Raw genomic sequence first — 19,818 nt, 5'->3', positions numbered from 1 at the left:
TCTCGGCTGCGGTGCAGGTGTTTCTTTGCTGACCAAGGCTTTACCTATACCAAAATATAACCGAAGGCGGGATTTTAAACTCGGTGCATTTTTGATACTGCTTGACAAACTCTTCAGCTTTTACTGAGATATAAATAGATTTAGTTTATTTCTCTGGCTAAAGCAAAAAAAAATTAAAAATACAAAACTAGGTCAAGACAGTCAAGGGTCCCCTTCTCTTTGTTCTTCCTTAATTTTTAGGCTGATTTAAAATCCTTACTGGAATCCCCTCAGCAAGGGGAATGCCAGCAGCTGAATTTCTGACGCTGCGTCTTGCAGCACAGGAGTGACCCCACAGAACAGCTTCATTTGAGTTATGGAAGCCGACCAAGGACTGTCAGGGGCCAAATTTTACCTCAAATTACAACACATTTAGGACGTACACTCACACGTTTAATGTGGGGATTTTTTTCTGGTTCGGGTTCCGTTTACTCTCTAATGTTGTATTAAGCGAGCCGGCCCCAGAGCGCGCCCGGCGCAGGCCCCGCCCCGCCCCGCCCGTTGAGGTCTTGGCCCCGCCCCCCGCAGTGCTCCCTGGGACTCGCAGTCCGCGGGCCGGGGGCGGGGCGGGGCCGGCGCTTTCCGGCGTGCCCTGGCCGCGCATGCGCTGTGCGCGCCGGTTCCGCCGCCGAGGCTCCGGGCCGGTCCCCGCCTGCCGGTCGCCCGCTCGCCCCGCTGGGCTATGAGGCCGTAGGGCCCGCGGGCCGGAGCAGCCTTCCGCTGCCAGCATGTTCGGCCGCTCCCGCAGCTGGGTGGGCGGCGGACACGGGAAGGCCGCCCGCAGCATCCACTCCTTGGACCACCTCAAGTGAGCGGGGGGCGGCCGCGGGCTCGGGGCGGTGGTGAGGGCGGAGGATGGCGGGGGTGTGAGGGGACTCGGAGGGGGCGGTTGCGGTCAGGCTCCGTCCGCAGAGCTGCTCGGGCAGGTTTCCTTCGAAGCCGGCCGCGGGGCCGGGAGAGGAGAGGGCGGCTCGGCGGACGACGCTCCCCAGGCGCTCCTGTTTTCGCCGGGGCGTTTTGCCGCAGCTCTCCTGAGGGGAAAGCGCCCGGAGCAGTCCCCGCTGTCGGAGGCTCTGTGGTATGGTGTCCTCCTCACGGAAACCGGCTTCTCCGTCCCAGAAGGTTTTCAGGGCAGACTTAGTTCGTCATGTAATGTCACACTCCGGGCTGCCATACGTGTTTGTTTTGTTTTTAGTAATGCCTCAGAGTGGAGTAGAGTGCGGGGCCTCATAGATACAAGAAATACCACATTCTTCGTGAGGGAGAACTTTGTTTGTTTCCTGGCGGCTGAGGCGGGGGGCCGAGGGCTGGTGCCGGAGCGTGAGCAGTGCTGCTCGGGGCTGTGTGGGGAGGGCCATCGTCAGCAGTGAGTCACGGCGCTCGGGCCGCGCTGTGCCCTGGGCTGCAGGACGCAGCAGCTGCTGCAGAAGGAAAGCTTTGAGCTTGAGAACTATAACGTGTTCTGGACCCCCACAGCCGTGTGTTACTGCTGGCTGCGGAGGGTGGAATAGTTTTTTCCTAGCTCTGCCGCTGGAGAGTTGGAAGGGTGGCAAGGGATAAAAATTTTGATTTCCCTGTTCCATTTTAAGTGTTCCGCTATTGCAAGAAAAATGAGAACCACCTTGATAGCTTCTCGTTGTACTGAACGAGAAAAGGAGGTCATTGAGAGATGAAGCACTTTCTAAATGAAATCACTGTGACTATGTAGCTCATTGAGAAAAAGTGCCTAGTAGTTTTCAGTCATCTTTCAAGGAGGACATGAATGGGTTCTGACAGTAACGAGCAGGATGCCCTGTACAAGATTTGGATCTTGTAGTTGCTTTATCAAAGGTGATTTATGGATTCTGGTCCTTGTCTCTAAACTGGAAAAATATTCAAAATGAGCAAGACTATCTGAAATGCAATGCTTTTTACCAAAGACACAGGACTCAAGCCCATGAATACAAAACTAATGAGGCAGTAGCATTGCAGAAATAATTTTGAAAGCATTGTAGGTCAGACTAGCAAGCCAGTGTAGTCTGGTGTTACAGGATAAAGTGGAAAAGTCACGCTCAGATGTAAACGTAGGAATGTTCTGTTGAAGGAGTAGTTACTGTGTACTACCCAGCATTAGTAGAGCTTTAGCTCTGTCTGGCTTAGATATTTGACTTGAAGATAGAGCAAGAATGCTGATGCATGATGAAATTTGAGAAAACTGAATTTAAGTTTAGTGAAAAAAAAGTGTGAGACTTGAGACTTACTTTCATATGTCAGAAAAATGTGTCCATATGATCTGTTGGAGCCACAGAGAATAGAAAAATGACACCCTACCTCATTTGTAGCAATGGGGAATTGGGCTGTAAGTGCTGTGGCTCGTTATCAGAGAGTTGAAGTATATATTTATCTACTGAAGTACGAGCTTTGGTCTTTGCTGTTTTGCATGTGATTTCTATAATTATGAATCTCAAATGGTTGTATGTAAAGGACAGATGAGACTTTGATCTCTTTATACTATGTATATTTTAAGTGTTTGTTTATCCAGGCTGTGTGAATTTCAGCAAGATGCAAACAGGAAAGGTGAAATTTAGGTCTTTTCCAAGGGTTGATGTGGATAAAGTAACAGAAGGAAAAAGGTCAGAGAGCCTTTGTTTTGGGGTCATGAAAGAAAGAAAGTCTCAGTAAGCTCACTTGTAAGCTGTTTACCTTCTCATCTTTTCAACTCATCAAAGCCCCATTTTGTGTTCCATATGAAGGAGCTGATTACAACACCCCTGCCTTGCCATTACAGGTTAGCTCAGCCTGTAAAAGGTATATTATGCTATGTTACAGGGCTGAAATCAGTCTGGGCTAGCCTTGTGGGAACATTTTTATTTTTAAACTTGCATAAGGTAGAGTTTAGTCTAAATTGTAAACAATCCACATGCTTATTGATACCAGCAGCATTACTGCTTTTTGTCAGTAAATGCTGGATCTTTCCCATCAGCTTTAATGTCGTTTGTTTGAGGTTTGCTTTTGAAATTTTGCTATTCAGTCTTCCTGCAAACATGCCAGAGAATGGATTGGCTGAAGGAAAATTGTGAGGCTGTTTGTATGAGGTGTTTTTATACAGTCTCTTGATCTAGTGAAAACAGTTAAAATTTAATCCAACTTCTGAAATGCCATCTAGAGAAGGATGGCACAGTGCTAGTCACTGCCTGGGTACATCTCAGAGAAGTTGGTCTTTTTGTGTGTCTTTGTTTCTAAGTCAGACTTTTCCCCCTACTTTTCTATGTTATTTTACACAGCCCTGTTGTTACTGTCAAGCACATTTCCCATGGTTGCTTCTGCACTTGGTATTTTAATTGCATTGTGATTGCACAAAAGGTTGCATGCCATTAAAATTGGGTGCTGAACATTTCCCATGCCTTGGTCAGATGCAGTGTCCATAAAGGTGTGCTTGAAGTCTTTTTTTTCATGGGTGATTCATTTCCTGAGGCACTGTCTGTGCTGTGCATCAGGTGTCCTCTGTGAGAACAATATGCAATTACCTGATTGCAAGCAGTGTGAAGGAGCAGGCCTGTTATGGTCAGGTCTGGGCCCTGTTTCAGTGTATTTTTGTAAGTAATAAGTAGGAAAGTCATTAATATGCACTTACGATATTCATGAGTTACTATGTTACGCCTTTGAACATGGGTTTTAACCAGAAAAGTGTTCATAATTTTGCTTGGTTTCTTAAGTTGCTGGTAACATCTCCCACTGATCCTGATGGTATTGAGTGCTTTGGCACTTCTTGCATGATGTGTTTTTGTCTTCAGATATAGAGATGACAAAAGTCTCCTCTTTGATAGTTTTGTGTTTTGAAGGACAAACTTGATCCCTTGTAATCTGCATTTAGAGACAGCCTTTAAGGATTTATCTAAATACAAAAAAATTGAGTTTGTGTGATACTTCATGTTGTCATAATATGGTATTTCACGTGTCTGTAAAGAGAAGCAAGCAGTTTATGCTTCCTTGTGCATTTTCAAGCACATAGGATAAATAAAAAAGGAAATAAAAAGGAATAGCTTGAAGGTGAAGCTCAGGTTTCCTCTAAATGCATCAGTGCCTTAGCAGATTGAGGAATCTTGCTGTAAGGCTGCTACTAAGTAAATAAATTTGGAGATAATGTATTCCTGACTATTAAATGCTTCTTGCTTTTTGTGTTTGTAATGCCCTATATTTCATACTCCTAAAATAGCTTGTTATTCTTTCCACTGTTTCCCATACCCAAAATTCTACTGCTGGAGTAAACTTTAATCCCAAGTTTGTATAATGTAATTTATTAATGAGAAATACATGTTCACAGATGTAATAATTTTTATGTGACTTCATATGAATAGTCTAAAACATGTGAAGTAATATAGTATTAATTACTGTTTCAGGAAGTTGTTAAAATTATTGTGGAATGAACTGATCTAATTGCCATCTCTTCAGATGTTCTCTGCTCCATTAACTGCTGCATCCTCAGAGCAGCGACTGAGTTTGTGCTTTGTCTTTTGATTCACTGTCCTTATGATGCACAAAGTGCCCTAATGGGAAGTTTGTCCAGGGCTTGTGCGCCATGTGCTGTTTTAGAAACCCCAGGAATTCTTACAGGTGATCAGCCTTAAGCTCTCACATCTTCACTGTGAGCCATCCCACTGTCAGTCTCCACAGAAGGAATCTGTGATCCTCAGATTAGTGGAAGAGGATTTCCAGGTGCTCTCTGTTTTGCTATTTAATGACTTTTATGGTACCGCACGTGACCAGGCAGTTATGACTGTAGGACACAGCTGAGAATCAACTTTTCAAAAAGTGGTTTCAATGTGATCAGTGACTGTTTTGGATTTGAAAATGAGTGTTGATTTAGGAGGGAGGGGAAAAAACACCATGAAGAGGGAGAGAATTTTTTTTACTGAAGAGAAAGATGAAGAAAAGACAGTCCTCCCCCCCCCACCCATTCCCTTTTTCCTCCTCTTTACTGGCTGGTGATATATATATATAAAATATGGTAATGGCTTTTGTAATGTAGTGCCAGCTTTGCCACTTAGCTGATTAGGGGAGTGAGGGAAGGGAGCATGTGGTTTCAAGTTTGTGAAAGCTGTGAACTTCTGAGGGCTCTTTACTTCTTGTGTCCTTGTGCAGTACTCAACACAGCAGAATTGTTGTTTGATGTTTAAGTAATATCAAGAACAGTAAGCACACAGTGTTTTACCCTCAGCTTCTCTGAAATAGCACCTGTTCCTTACCTGGCTTGTGAGGACTGACTGTTTCTTGCTGCAAGTCCTGTGTAACTCTGCCCAACTGAGTGGCAGCTCTGTGGTTGAAGAAGGCTCCCAAAACCAAATTTGACATATTTTGAATAAATTGTAAATATGATCAAAGTTCTTAAGTGTTTGTGAGAGACTTTTTGAGTTCAAGTAAAAGGTTCTGAAACTAGCTAATGTCTTTGTAAGTCTGATAAATATTTGGAACAGCCTCACGTGAGTATTCAGTTAAATAGCATTTTAGTCTCTGGCTGCATGTTTGCCCAGTGTAGTGATTCAGTTTTTTAATGTTGATAAAATTGATGGGAATCCTGTTTTTTTGAAATACGATTTCAAGCCTGTTTTTTGACCTAAGCATCTTACTTTAAGCCATAAACTAAACACCCCAAATTTTTTTTTAGAAATGCACTGTGTTTTTTGGAACCTTACAGAAGCTTGGCAAAATTCTACTAATGAGATTCCTAAAATTTTAGTCTTAATCATTGAACAAACTCTCATGGAATCCAAAACAATAATGAAGGCTGCCCCAGGGTCAGGACAGAGGCTGTTTTCACAGAATTAGATCCTGGAAGTTTGATTAACTCCACTATTCATGGCAAGACTAATAATATGGGAAATTTGTCAGCCTTTCCAAACACTTGTGAGTATTTGCACAGAAATGCTGAGGTGTTACTCCTGGTTTTCACTGCAGTCATAGCATAATAATATAGGAGCTGTGTTTAGGAATCCAAACTTGAAAATGGCATGAAATTTCCCTCATGGTTTTGTATTTATATTCAAACCTGTGCACCTTTCTTATATTTACCGGAGTTTTTTTTTAATCTCAATATAAAAGAAAAAAAAGTGCTTCCTTGAAGAGTAACATTCTGAGACTTAAAACCTGAGGGGCTTGCATTCTCTATAGCTTCCTGTCACCTGTGATATAGACATACCCTTTTTTAAGCTGCACTTGACAGTCTTAAACTCTTGCCCTTTGAAATGATAAAGGTGGACTTTACCCCCTTTCTAATCAGTGTTTCTGCGAAATACTGATTTCTGGGAGTGCTCAAAGGACCAGAGACCTGATGAAGTTTTGCCAAGGTGAATGAATAGTCTTTGAGGGTGCTGGTATTAAACACCAAAATTGATGTGAGTCTGTGAGGGGGCTCTGCAGGCAGGAGAAGGGATGAAACTCATGTGCCACTCAAGGGAAGGGTTAGGCCTCATTGCCACTTTTCCATATCAGCTACTGCAGGCTTACCTGCTCCTTCTGTTTCTCTTGCTCATCACTCCTTTGACTTCAACATATTCCAAAGAAATTCACAGAAGAAGCATCTTGGGACCAGTTGCACAGTTTCTAGTTCTATGTTAACATATGGATAAGCACCCATAATTCACTTGGCTGGGGGGACATTTGTTTCCTTTGTCACTCTGTTTAACAATTACTTTTCTCTCTGCATCAGTATTAGAAGGAAATTTTAGGGGTTTAAAATTGTACAACTATTGGACTTGGTGTGTGCATATGTGTGTGTCTGCATTAGTACAGTGATGAAAGACAGACATGGTGCATGTGGAAGTGACAGGATAGCACATTAATTGTACTTCTGTTCTCTTTTAGGTACATGTATCATATTTTGAGTAAAAATACGGTCGTAACAGATCACAACCGCAACCTGCTGGTGGAGACCATTCGTTCCATCACAGAGATCCTAATCTGGGGGGATCAGAATGACAGCTCAGTGTTTGAGTGAGTATCCTGAGCCAGTTCTCTCTGAAACTCTGCTTTTGTGTTTGAAGAATGCTTGGAGTTGTACAGACTGTGTTTTGTTACTATATGTAAATAGGTGTCCTGTAGTAGATGTGTGAGCGGGTTCATATTCATGTCATACAAGAATTTGCTGCTTCTAAAAAGTGTTTGGATTCCAGAGCCCCTTTCAAGTACTGCTTTTGTTTGACTCCCCATTCTTTTGATATAAATATGAACTCTAAGCTATATTAGGGTCCAAATTTACTCAGTACATCTATTAATATCACATTGCTTCAATTTACCTAAGATTCCACAAATTCTAGCTGTCGTATTTAGAGCTGCCTGATGAATTGAATATACTAAAAATACAGTAAGAAAGGCCCTCATTACATGTTACCTTTTTTTCTGCATAATTTGAATTTTTAAGCCCTCTTGTTTAGTATTAAGGTTTTTGAAAGATATTCTTTTGTTATACAGATGCAACTTTGCAAAGTAATTGTTCATAAAAGCAAAACATGCTGTTTGTCAGTGTTGCCTTGAATCATTCCTGCTCCTAGCCAAATTATGTTCCTGTTACTTACAGCATGTGACTTAATTACACCTTTATTTTCTTTCAGCTTTTTCTTGGAGAAGAATATGTTTGAGTTCTTCCTGAACATCCTGCGTCAGAAGTCAGGTCGTTATGTGTGTGTGCAGCTGCTGCAGACTCTGAACATCCTTTTTGAAAACATCAGCCATGAAACATCCCTGTGTAAGGACACAGTTCCAAACTGCTTAGGATGAAGTGGTCTAGAGTTGATTGGATTCCCTTTCATTCAATGAAATTTAGTCCTAGTACCCCTGCACAGAACTATATGAATTACTAACAGTCTTTTAAATGGAACACTACCAAAAATATGGTGCAAACTGATTCCACAATACCTTGGAATGTAAATTTTCAGTGATGCAAAAGTAGTTTTTTGGTACAACAAGTATTTTGCGCATTCCAAGGGATACCTTAAGTCAAAATAGTCGTGATCTGAAATGTTCACTTGCTGCCGCAGGTCATGTGGTGAAACTCTGGTGTGGAATTTGTACTGTAACTGTTCTGACATCATTGGTGCTGGCAGTCAGCCACAGGAGGTTCCTTCAAAGGTTTTTGGCAAAATACATAGAGGATGGAGAATTAATAGTTTGAAGTATTCCATGACTGTTATGAAAGTCTTCATCAAGCCTTGGAGAGTTGGGACTTTGGGAGAAAAAGAGTTAAGTGTTATTAGCTGCAGAGCTTACCTGAATTGAGGAAGATGAAGTATATTCTCAGTTGTCCTGGTCTTGGGAGCAAAGACCTTTGTAGGATGCAGATCCTTTATATTGATGCTCAAAGGCATCACTTGAGCTGTTTAGCTCAAAATTGTGATCTTCAAGCATCAGGTTGTTGCTTTCTAGCTGGCACTTTAAATACAGCCTGGTACCACAGTGATTTTTTTTGTTAACCTGTGTAAATACTTTTTTTTTTTCCCAGACTACCTGCTCTCTAATAACCATGTGAATTCCATTATTGTCCACAAATTTGACTTTTCTGATGAGGAGATCATGGCATATTACATCTCATTTTTGAAAACTCTTTCCCTGAAACTCAATAATCATACTGTACATTTCTTTTATAATGAGGTAAGTAAAAAAAGTTGCAGTATAATGATAAGAGGACTTGAATTAGAAGTTGATAGGAGTGTGGCACCTATTCTGTTTAAGTCTCTTGTCTCATAATGTCTTGCTTTTTTTTTATAATGGCCATACCAGTGGTTGTGAATTTGTTTGTGAGGATCTCTGTACAAGCATGGCTTTGTCCTCTTACAACTATAATAAACTAAAAATCTGGAAGTTAGTGTTATAATGGATCATTTCGGTAGTTTTAAAGTCTGCTTTATGCTTTCTTTTCTTGTGCTTTCATAAACAGGATCTTTTCTATTGCATCACTTGGTTCTAAGAGGTTTAGTCAAAGTCCAAAAAGCTGAGTCAAAGGGCAAAGTTGAACTGGGTTTTTCCTCTCTGCACTCTGCTTTCTGCCAGAAGAGGGCATGAAAGCACTGGCTATGTGTGCAGCTATCCTGGGAAGCTCTGGTGCTTAAAGCAGCTCATCTTAATGCAGAGCTACAAATGCAGCTGAGTGTGCATTGTAAAATCCTTTTGATTACTTAAGTAGAAGGTAAAGATACCAAGTTAATATAGAGAAAACATAATTTATACAGAATCCTAAGCCATATTGTGTACATGTTTAATGAATAAATATTTTCTTTCCTCTTGTTACAGCACACTAATGACTTTGCTTTGTACACTGAAGCTATTAAGTTTTTTAACCACCCCGAAAGCATGGTCAGGATTGCTGTTAGGACTATAACCTTAAATGTCTACAAAGGTACGCTTTTTATATATTAAAAAAGGTATGTGTGCAAATCTAGTTTCATTGTAGTTTAATTTTCACTTATTTATCTGTGAGGGTTTGCTGTCTGCTTTGTGAGAATGAAAAGCTTAACATGTTGACAAGTTTCAGATAAACATTTTTTTACTTTTGTGACAACTATCCCAAACCTGCAGTATGTACTTGTAAATGATATTGTTTTCTCACCAATGAAACTGGCTTTAAAAAACCCCCAAAAGTGTCAGGCATACAAAAGGAACTTTAGCTTCCCTTCCAAGAGAGGTCACAATGTGACTGTATTTTAAAAATAAACAAACAAAAACCCCAAAACCAGAGTGTTTTAAGAATATGAATTATCTTTTACTTATAAAATTGAGCTTTCTTCTGTATGAAGCAGAAACCGACCTGACTCCCTTTTGGATTGGAAGTGCATTAAAATGACTGTAGAACTGTTAGGTGCTGCAGTCACTCCAGAATCAAGAGGAGCTGGACCATTCCCACAGGTGCTCAGTGAAGGCCAGGAGGCTGCTGTGTCAAACTCCTCTCCTGGGTGTTCCAGTAAGACATAAGGAAAAAACCTAAAGCTTCACTGTGAGAGTAGTTGAGCACTGCAACGAGTTTTCCAGAGAAACTGAGGCATCTCTACTGTTGGAGGTCTTCAAAACTCAGCAGGGACCTCAGCAACCTGGTTGAACTTTGAAGTTAGCTCTACTTTGAGAATGTCTATTCTAAACCCCAATGTCCAAAAGTCACTTTCCCCTAAATTTTTCTTGGGATATTTAAGATTTTTAATAAACTGTTCACAGTGTTCTCTGTAAAAAAAATGTTTATTCTGAACTTCTACCTCTGAAATCAGCATGCTATAAGGTAATATGTATTATGCAATATGTTCATAAATTAAATTACATTTTAATTTACATGTTAAATTACATGTTTAATTTACACAACTTTCTGTCACTTAAGAGAAGAAGTGGTTTCACAGTCTTCAGAGAAGCATATGAGGTCTGTTTTAAAACAATGAGCTCTTTGCTTTGCAAATGACTCGATAGCCTGCATAGCAAATAGGGTCTTTACAGTGTTGGCTGCAACACTTTTTCTTGTATGAGAAATGGGCACTTGGTACTTGCCTTCTACTTCAAGGAACTTTAAATGCAAGTATGAGCTCACAAAAAAGAGCAGATTATAGGCTTCGTATCCTATTTGTGATATATTTTTGCAACTAAGTATTTTTATTAAAAAAATTACTTTTCTAGAATTTTCATTGAATGTTGTAGTGGTATAATGGTTAGAGTTAAAGGCAGAGCTCAGATGTTCAGGTCTGATCATTTTCTGACTACCTGTTTGCATATATTCTGCTCTAACTGCTAGCCTGTATGTTTTAGGTTAGATGCTTTGTGCTTTAGCATTTTAAACCCTTTTAGAGGATGTCACTATCCCAGTTCCTAATCCTGTTAACTGTTGTCTGTTTCTTTTGCCCTTCCTTCACTGATGATTCCTGTGTTCCTTAATGCAGTGTCATGTAAGTCTAACTAGCTTGACTCTCAGCATTACTGCTTTATTCTTGCGCTTCTCTCTTCTTTTTAATAAATAATGTGCTAAAAGAACCTTTCTGAATTCCACTAGCTTTGTTTATTTTCAGACATCTGTAAATATATCAACATTAGGCTCATTCAAGACAGATAAGAACTGATGTGACATTTTTGTAGATTTCCATTTCATGCCTAAGATTGTGTGAGGTGTGTACTCATGGAAAACTAGCATGTAATCAAATTCAAAAGATATTTTATTATATTTCTTTAAAAGCAATAAAAATATTGGCAACTGATTTTTCTTTTTAATGATTTCTCTTCAGTGGACAACCAGCCTATGCTGCATTACATTCGAGATAAAACTGCAGTTCCTTATTTCTCCAACCTCGTCTGGTTTATTGGCAGCCATGTGATAGAGCTGGATAACTGCGTGCAGACTGATGAAGAGTAAGCTTTTACAATACTGCCTGTTGAATGCAAATGCTTTTCCCAGATGTCAATGGTGTCCTTTTTTTGTCTGTAGTAGTTAGTTTCTAGATATGTTCCCATGTAGACAGTTCAGACTTTTCACTCTTTAAAGTTTTTTAGTGATTCTTCAAGAAACAGTGCTGTGTGCCTGATCTGCTGATATCTCTACAAGTAAATTAGTGTTTGCAGCAAGCCTTTTCTTTGTCTTTGTTTCATTCTGCTAAAAGTAGCAGATATCCAGAAGACACAGGTATTTTTTGCTTCTCAGTCTTATAAACTTTGTCTAACATCCTTTTTTTCTTTGTGTCATCTCATTAGAAGAGCTTTCTGAAAAGGTTCTAGGAAAAAGATTTAACCTAGAAAGATGAACTTGATTGTGAGCTGTCAGACCTGACACGACAATGTAATATTCCACTATCAACTACAGAAATACTTTGTTGATTCAGGTTGTTCTTGGTTTGTCTTGCCACCCCCCCCTTAGAGTGGCTGTGTGTTTCTTGCTTTCCTAAAGTGAAGAGGTAGGTGTTAAATACAACACCTAATTCTTTAATTTTTAGAAAAAAAATCTTCTCATTTTTGTAGGTGGCTTGTGAAAAGACTGGCAATGGAAGCAAAGCTTGGTCTTGTGAAAACTTGGGGCAAAAACTTGATGTGTGCATCCTAAAGAAAATACAGGCAACTGTTTAACAGCTGCATTAGTTGACTTCAGTGAACTTCACTGAAACATTTGCTTTGGGCAGTCTACCTGAGTCAGCTGATCTGTGGCAGGGATGCACGTTAATTTTTTCCCTATCCCAATTGATCACATATAATTTTTTATTTCTGCTCTCTTTTCAGGCACAGAAATAGGGGCAAACTGAGTGACCTGGTAGCAGAACATCTTGATCATTTGCATTACCTTAATGATATCCTTATCATTAATTGTGAATTTTTAAATGATGTGCTGACAGACCACCTACTTAATAGGCTCTTTCTTCCTCTCTACGTGTATTCATTAGTAAATCAAGACAAGGTGAGCTAATACCTGCAAACAGTTAATTCTCAAAGGTGCTGCTTGCTTTCAGTGTGCAGAGTGATTTGGGCAGTAGGTATATGATGTGTGGTTTACATGAAACAGCTTAAATAAGGTGGCTGTAGAGAAATAGCCTGAAATGGAATTCAAGAGCACAGCATTCAAGAGCACACCAAAGGAATATGCTCTTTTGGGTGACATGGTAGTTAAAAGCTCACATAGCGGAGACCAAGAAGAACTGCAAATTTGGAACAGGGTTTAAATTTCTGTGACACAGGGAGATGTGTGATTTCCTTTTCTGATAAGCTAACTTGTCTTCTGGCAAAAGCAGAAAAAGCAAATTTGCCATGATCTAAAAATCTATCAGTTTAGAAAATACAGACTTCTGGGTTTGATACTCCTTTCTTCTATTTATAGAGAAGCTGTGTTTTAATGTGATGTAGCTGAATTTATATTTTAAGTGTAGCCTTTAAATTAAGTGATAGTTTCACTAAAACTGGTTTTTAGTGAAATAGAAACTATTTTTTTAAACCTGCACAGGTTCCTGCATTCATTTGTCTGTTGTGGGTAATATTTCATGCTAGCTGAATAGCTAATTAGCAGTCATTAATGAATGTTAACTGAGAAAAATATTTGAACTAATAGTAGTATAGTGAAAACCAATGTACTTCTCATGCTCACCTGTTTAAGTTACTGAAGTGACCACGAGAGACAGTAATTAATTGCAATTTTTTAATCAAGGAAGAGTGAGGGATATGCTTCTTTGGAGAGTCTCTATTTCAAATAGTTTACAAGTAGTGAATGTTAAAGATAAAGAGGTTGATGCTTTCTGAATATTTTGTAGCAGAATGTGGAACACAAGTTTAATTTAAAATAAAACATTAAGCCATATAAATTCTTTGTATAAATAAGCATTCTTCATAACTCTTTCTGTAGGGTGGAGAGCGTCCAAAAATAAGTCTCCAGGTTTCTCTCTATCTTCTTTCTCAAGTAAGTATTTTAATATTTTCCTGTTTCAGAACAGATTTTGCAGTACTCTTGTGATTATAAAATAGCGTCTTTTCATCATTTTCGCAAAACATACGAGAAAAATCATCAAAACAAATTTCTAACCTTTCGGTTTTCATTAGGAAAAAGAAAGTAAAACATTTTCGGCAGACAAAGTAGCTTCTTATTTGAGTTAATGTCATTTTTCTGTGGATCCCATTGCCCAGGGTAACCTTTAGAGCATTTCAAATTACGTACAAGCCCTGAGAAATAAAGTATAATAGACATGCAACATGCTGGGTCAGAACTTGATACAATGGCAGATGAAATTAGTTAGATGCTGTATTGCATTTTGAATCTGCTTAAGCTATGGAAAATCTCGGGTTTGAATTTTCCTCTTTGAAAACCCAAACCCCAAAAACCACCACTACCAAAATCTCACTTTCTTACAATTCACAAAACAAATTTCATTATGCCTATAGCTTCAATCTGTAATGTTCATAGAATTTGTACTTTTTTCTTTGATCTTAGAATTTTTCAGTACTCATTTTATTGTGATCTGGCCCATAATTTCATGTTTTTGCTAGAAGTATGGGGTTGAAGTTTTTTTTTCCTAGGAAAATATAATATGATGCTCCTTAATTTTTACCTAAAATATTGTGGTGATGTGAGGGTTATTTACCACAGATAAAACTGTGGGAGCAGCTGCTTCTTGTAACCAAAGGGATCTGCATCATACGGTTGTGACTTCTTTTCAAGTCTTTGCTTTCAGTGGAAGTATCGACAGGGTATCACTTCAGGATTTGTATCTATGTTCTTCATTCTCTTTAAAGAAGAAAATGGAAGTAGTCATAAAGAACTGAGAACTAGTTTTGTGTATCAGAGTGGGATGTGAGAGAGAAAATGAAGCGACTGTTTCTGTGACTGGCAGAAAAGCATCTTCTCCCACCTCTTTTAACCTGGAGTTTGTCTGTGGTGGGGTGGGATCTGCAAAACCTTGCTGACTGTTTCTGTTCCTGACACCAGGCAAATGCTCTAGGCTCTACTCCTGTATAAGACACAAGTGCTTGAGAGACTCATGCCAGCACCTGAAAATGCACTGCTGGGATTTCTCAGCCACTCTAACAAAGGGAGCATGTGCTGTTCTTGAACCAGAACAGGCCTGTGGACAGTCAAGCAACGCTTGCTGAATTGGCAGAAGCTCGAGTGATTTGGAGGTTGTTCAAAGCACTTTTGAAGTGTGTTGTGACTTTAAAGTTTTATGTAGATCACCACTAGATGCTAATAATCACTTCCCTTTTGGAGATCTGGAATGCTTCTGACTTTAATCAGAAAACCTGTGAAGAGCATTTAGCTAAATTTTTTCAAAGCAGTGATTAGGTTTAATGACTTAGGAATTATTTGGGAATTTTACAGCTATAACCACTAATAAGGGATCCAACCTTGACATTCCTGTGAAGAGAATGGATATAAGCTGACAGAAGGCTATTGCAGCTGGACCTGAGCTGGTTCAGTCCAGGAGCCAGTTGTTTGCTGGCCCAGACTTGTAAGCCTTGGCTGGAAGTAGTCAGTGTAAACAGAGAACTCTGGTAAAGCACCAAAGCACTTGTGGTCAAATGCTTCAGTGCCCCAGGCATTATGGTCCTTACTCCTGTGCTCTGTAGCCATTGTGTAGCTGACATTGATTTGCTGCAATTTCAGAGCCAGAAAAGCTGCTTCTGATCCAGCTCAGCCTAGTGCATGGCCTTTAGTCATGAATCACTGCACAGTGATTGTGTGCACAGAACTTTCTGGAGTCTGGCCAGTTGTTGGCACACAGGAAGGTCTGGGGATGCTGTGCACCATAATCAGTTTGTTGTTTCTAAAAAAAAAAAAATTTCTGGAATGGTTTTAATGAGTTCCTTGCTAGAATATCACACGCCTTTCCTTTCAAAAGTGTTGAAGAGAGAGAATTAACACCTCTCAGAAGGAGGAAAGAATATGAAGTGTTAGTAAAACTAGGTAGCTTCAAAGGTAGAGAAAGGTCAGATACCCTTGTCTCCTATGTTTTGAAGTCGATTTAAACTAAAGATAGCACTTAACAAGGTCAAAAGTATGTTCAGCTAAACTGTGAAACTATGTATTCTATAAATATGTCTGATGTTTTTTTCTGCTCTTCTTTCAATAGGTTTTTCTGATTATACATTATGCTCCTTTGGTGAACTCCTTGGCTGAGGTTATACTCAATGGGGACCTCTCAGTATTTTCTTCTAAGGTTGAGCAAGATATACAGAAAAACTCAGTAAGTGGCCAAATGTTTGGTTTTTTTTTTTTTTTTAAGGCAAAGACGATTTTTGAAAAGTAAAAGCAGGTATCTGGAAACTGGTAAGCCAAGGTGTTTAGGAGATGAGAGCAGCAGCAGACTTTTTGTTGTTGAACCATCATTTTGATGGGACGCTTCTGTAATCCAGTCTTCTGTGTTCAGTTTTTACCTGCCCTTTGGTAGTGAAATAAAAATGATTCAGCACAACAATCCTGTGCAATTTCCTTGTAGTAGAAATGAAAGACTTAAAAAAATGCCAGGCTTAGGATTTTCATCTGAATATTCCCAGTGTTTCAGCAGTAAAACTGATCATCTCTGAAAGTTGTGCATCAGTGAGCATGTGAGAAGAGAGACCAGCCACAGAGAGAGGGGAGAGTGTTACTCTGTCATTGGCCTTCTGCCTTCACAATTAACCATGGGTAGATATTGCTAGATGCTGATGCTGTTGTTACTGGTTTTCTAGGTGTCATGTTTTTAATATTTTCCCTTTTGTTGTGGCTTTCACAGTATGTGTAATGCTTACTTGTTACCTTTTAGAGGCCTATTTTGGGGATGGTAACAAGTAGGGTGGCATGACCTTATTATAACAGGCCTCTGACTGTAGTTTTGTCGAAAAATTGAATATGTCCCCCACTGGCTGACTGGCCAGCAGTTGCTGAGTGAATGTTTAATTTATAACAAGCAGTAGATTGGTTCTAACTCAGCTCCTTCCTAGCAGTGGCTGTATCTCTGGGAGTTTCAAGGAGGGAGATATGTTTCAACTCCTCCAAGATACATCAGCTTTTCCAGATTTCTTCCCACGGGGCATTGCAAACTGTGTGGACTGAGCTGGTAGCTTTTGGGTTCTGGTGTTTTGTTCTGTTGACCTTGATATTTAGAATCTAATCTTTTTTAGAAAAAGCTATGGTAGAATGATAGAGTTGGCTGATTGCTTTAAGATAAAGCAATCTCTTACTTATGTTAGGAAATGTCTGACATTCTGCTAACTGCATACTGAATATTGTGTGTTACTTGTGCAGAAGCTTTGTTGCTAGGAAATTTGTGGCAAGAGGGTGGAGTGCCAGTTGTTACAGAAGTGAGATTTTCTTTTCCTGTCGTGGTTACTGTACAGAGTTACAAAATACCTATAGCATGTGTTCGTGTGCTTGCACTTCTGTTAGGCATATTAGGGGTTTCCTATAGACTGCTGTTCATCTCTTAATGTTGTAATACTATTTAGGTTGCTGCTCCTTACTGGCCTTAAAGATGTGTCCTCTTAACATGTAAACTGGGGGTTCTGTTGTACCTGAACAGGTACTAAATAGGAGGGGTATTGGCCTTCTGCAAAAGACCCTTAGAGAAGCTGCCAGAGGGGGAGCTGTGTTCCAGGGAGTGCAGAGCAGTGGGTAAAGGGAAAAACTTCCATGGGAGAAACCTTAATTTTTAGTAACTTCAACCATATTGTTCAATGAGACCGTGGAGGGGAAAGCCTAGACTGTCAGAAGCCCACGGGTGGAGTTGGTTATGTGCAGGAGTGGGGTGCAATGTCCAGCAGAAGAGCTCCATGGCTTCCAGGGAGGGGAGCCACAGAGGGAGCTGCTCTGCAGGGTTGTGTGGGAACTGCTGCAGGCTTTGCTTGGACTTCCCTGCTGATACACAGCTCAGTGCAGGGGGGCTCAGGTCAGCTGTACAAATGAAGGCACATCAGGATCCTTGCAGGGTTATTGCTGTGGTATTTTCTGTTGCAAAGAAATTGCAAACTTCTATTGAATACTGAAAGCTACTTCAGAAGTTAGTTTAGAATTGTTAAAGAGAAGTGATGAGCAAATTTTTTAATTTGCTTTTAGTCTGAATGAAGAATTTTTTTTTCTTAAATCAGACCCAAATTTATCATTTACTACTTCCTTTGTGTTCTAATTTATCATGATAACTGTTCTGATACTGTCCTAAGCTTGTTGTTGTGGGGATATCTGTGTATTGTGGTAAACTGCAGCTATTTCTAAGCCCTCACTCTGTACCTATCACTACTCATCTGTTGTAACTGAGATGTCTTGATATGTTTAAGTTGAATTGTAACTGTTAATTTCTAACTAGCACATAGTTTCTAAAGCCAGAAGTATTTATATCTATAGATATCTCTATTCATCTTTCTAATAAGATAAATTAAAGTGGAATGAGGTATGGAGTAAGGACTGAGTTTACTAGACACAGAGTCCTTATGCTGGGACACTTAGTAAAGAACACTTCACAAAAACAAGAGCTGAGAAGCATCACAATTGCTGTGTATAAATAGAAAATACCCTGAGTTATTTAGGGCAAAGAGCAGTGGTAGATCTCACAAGAGGAACAAGTGATACTGTTTACTGTAAATCAATTTATGGAAAAAATGACCAGCAGTTGTAACTGGTGATGTCTTATGAATTGACAATAACTTACCCATGGAGATCTGCTGAACATCACTGGGCAGTAATGATTGCCCAGGCTCTATTGAATAAGTTCTTCACATCACACCTGTATTTCTGGTTTTAGGCATCATCAGAAGAAATACAAACCCATATGTCACAATGAGACCCAAATATGTATAGGCAGCAGAATGCGTTTAAACTTGACAGATATCACACTCAGGTTTACCTTACTTCCTGTGAGATCTGTTTTCCTGCATCATTCACATGTGGGCCACTTCTACCTAGTGCATGTTTCTTCTTTAACCTACTTTCACCTTCCTGTAAAAGGTGTTACTGGTATTGCCTTATTTTACCATCACACATTGCACAAGATAAACCATTATTGAAAATATGGTTGAAAGACATTTTAAAGATACAAACTAGCAGTACCTCAACCTATATAATCAACTTATAAACCAAATGCTATCTAAAATAATTTTAAGTCTGATTTTTAGAATGTTTGAATGATATAGCCTTGTTGCCTTTAGCAGAACAGAATATTTGTGTAGTGTTTTTTCTACAGCGTTCCTTGGAGCAGACTATGGCTCAGTGTTCACAAGCACATCACTGTCTACTGGTGTCTTGTGGTACTTTGCTCTTGTGGCTGACAGCATATGAGAAATGCAAGGGTATTAAGTGCATGCTTTCTTCATAAAGAAGTAGCTACAAGATTCTAGGAAGCAATGCAGAAGTAAGAAGTGAATGCAGAAAGGGGAAAATGTGTTTTGCAACTTGCATGCTACTTTTCTGGTTTTCCCCTAAATAATAGGACATAAGGTGCTCTTCCCTTTTCTTAAGACTTTTCTGGTCAGAAGTCATCAATAAAGGTAACCTGGTCATTTCATAACCTTCATAACCTGTGTTGCAGTTGGATCACACAAAAAATGCATCCAAGAGGTTATCAGGGGATATAAGTGTAGTAAATTTTGTATTATGGGGATTTTTTGGTTTTGTAAAATAGTCTTCCTACTATGTGGTTTGTTTCAGTGCCAAGTGTAAATTCACTTATGCAATATTTCTATAAAGCATTTGCAAAATATCAGAAGATTCAGAGAATAATTTTGGCCTTTTAACTTGTAGACAACTTCTTCCCTGATATTTTCCTAATCTCTTATGTATAGATGTTCCTAACTAGGTGAAAGGAAGGATTTTTTCAAACATTCTCCCAAAGTTTCTTTGATGCAGTCATCTTGAGTGCTTATTGTACTGTGTCACCTAAGGCAAAGAATGTAATCAGTTTGGTATTTACTCTAGTCTTACTTCTTTCTCTTGCTTGCCCTTAAGTTTTTAACCCTTCAGGCAGCGTGAGCTGAATGTGTTTGAGGTTTTGAGCTCTGGAAGGTAATGGGGTTTCTGTAACTGTAACTGTCCTGTTTAGTGCAAACCTGGCAAGAACCTCCAAACCATGTGTTTCACTTCTCAATAACAGAGAGGTTTGGCTGATTAATGGTTATTTTGTACTCTGGTGATCAGCTGGCAGACAGAGGGGAGCTCAAACAGCACAGCTCAGAAACAAGCTGCAGAATTGTTCAAAACCAAATTTGTTGGTTGCTCCTTCTTTTTGCAGAGCTTCTTGTAGCATCTTGGTCACTTTCTATAAGTGTTCTGTGTTGTTAGGATGACACGTTATTGGAAATACTTCATTTCTTCTGGGAGAAATTTGTTATCTAAATTTATTTTCTTGTTCT

At 39.5% G+C, this 19,818-nt stretch overlaps 1 protein-coding gene across 9 annotated transcripts in view; it reads left to right on the top strand.

Annotated features, from left to right (window-relative positions):
- Window positions 1–665: 665 nt before the first annotated feature.
- Window positions 666–19,818, top strand: part of CLEC16A (C-type lectin domain containing 16A) — a 139,299-nt gene continuing 120,146 nt past the window's right edge. For all 9 annotated transcript variants that reach the window (XM_084216759.1, XM_084216761.1, XM_084216760.1 and 6 more), the window contains exons 1-9: window positions 666–847; window positions 6,880–7,008; window positions 7,626–7,759; window positions 8,513–8,661; window positions 9,301–9,406; window positions 11,262–11,385; window positions 12,244–12,418; window positions 13,355–13,408; window positions 15,573–15,686. In XM_084216759.1, the coding sequence (XP_084072885.1) occupies window positions 768–847; window positions 6,880–7,008; window positions 7,626–7,759; window positions 8,513–8,661; window positions 9,301–9,406; window positions 11,262–11,385; window positions 12,244–12,418; window positions 13,355–13,408; window positions 15,573–15,686 (1,065 nt within the window). In that variant the 5' untranslated portion in view covers window positions 666–767. The remainder of the gene's footprint in view (window positions 848–6,879; window positions 7,009–7,625; window positions 7,760–8,512; window positions 8,662–9,300; window positions 9,407–11,261; window positions 11,386–12,243; window positions 12,419–13,354; window positions 13,409–15,572; window positions 15,687–19,818) is intronic.

Source organism: Fringilla coelebs, assembly GCF_963513975.1.
Source record: "Fringilla coelebs genome assembly, chromosome: 16".
Lineage (NCBI taxonomy): Eukaryota > Metazoa > Chordata > Aves > Passeriformes > Fringillidae > Fringilla > Fringilla coelebs.
Note: the sequence above shows the minus strand (reverse complement) of the source record. Positions and strands in the feature narration are given on the sequence as shown.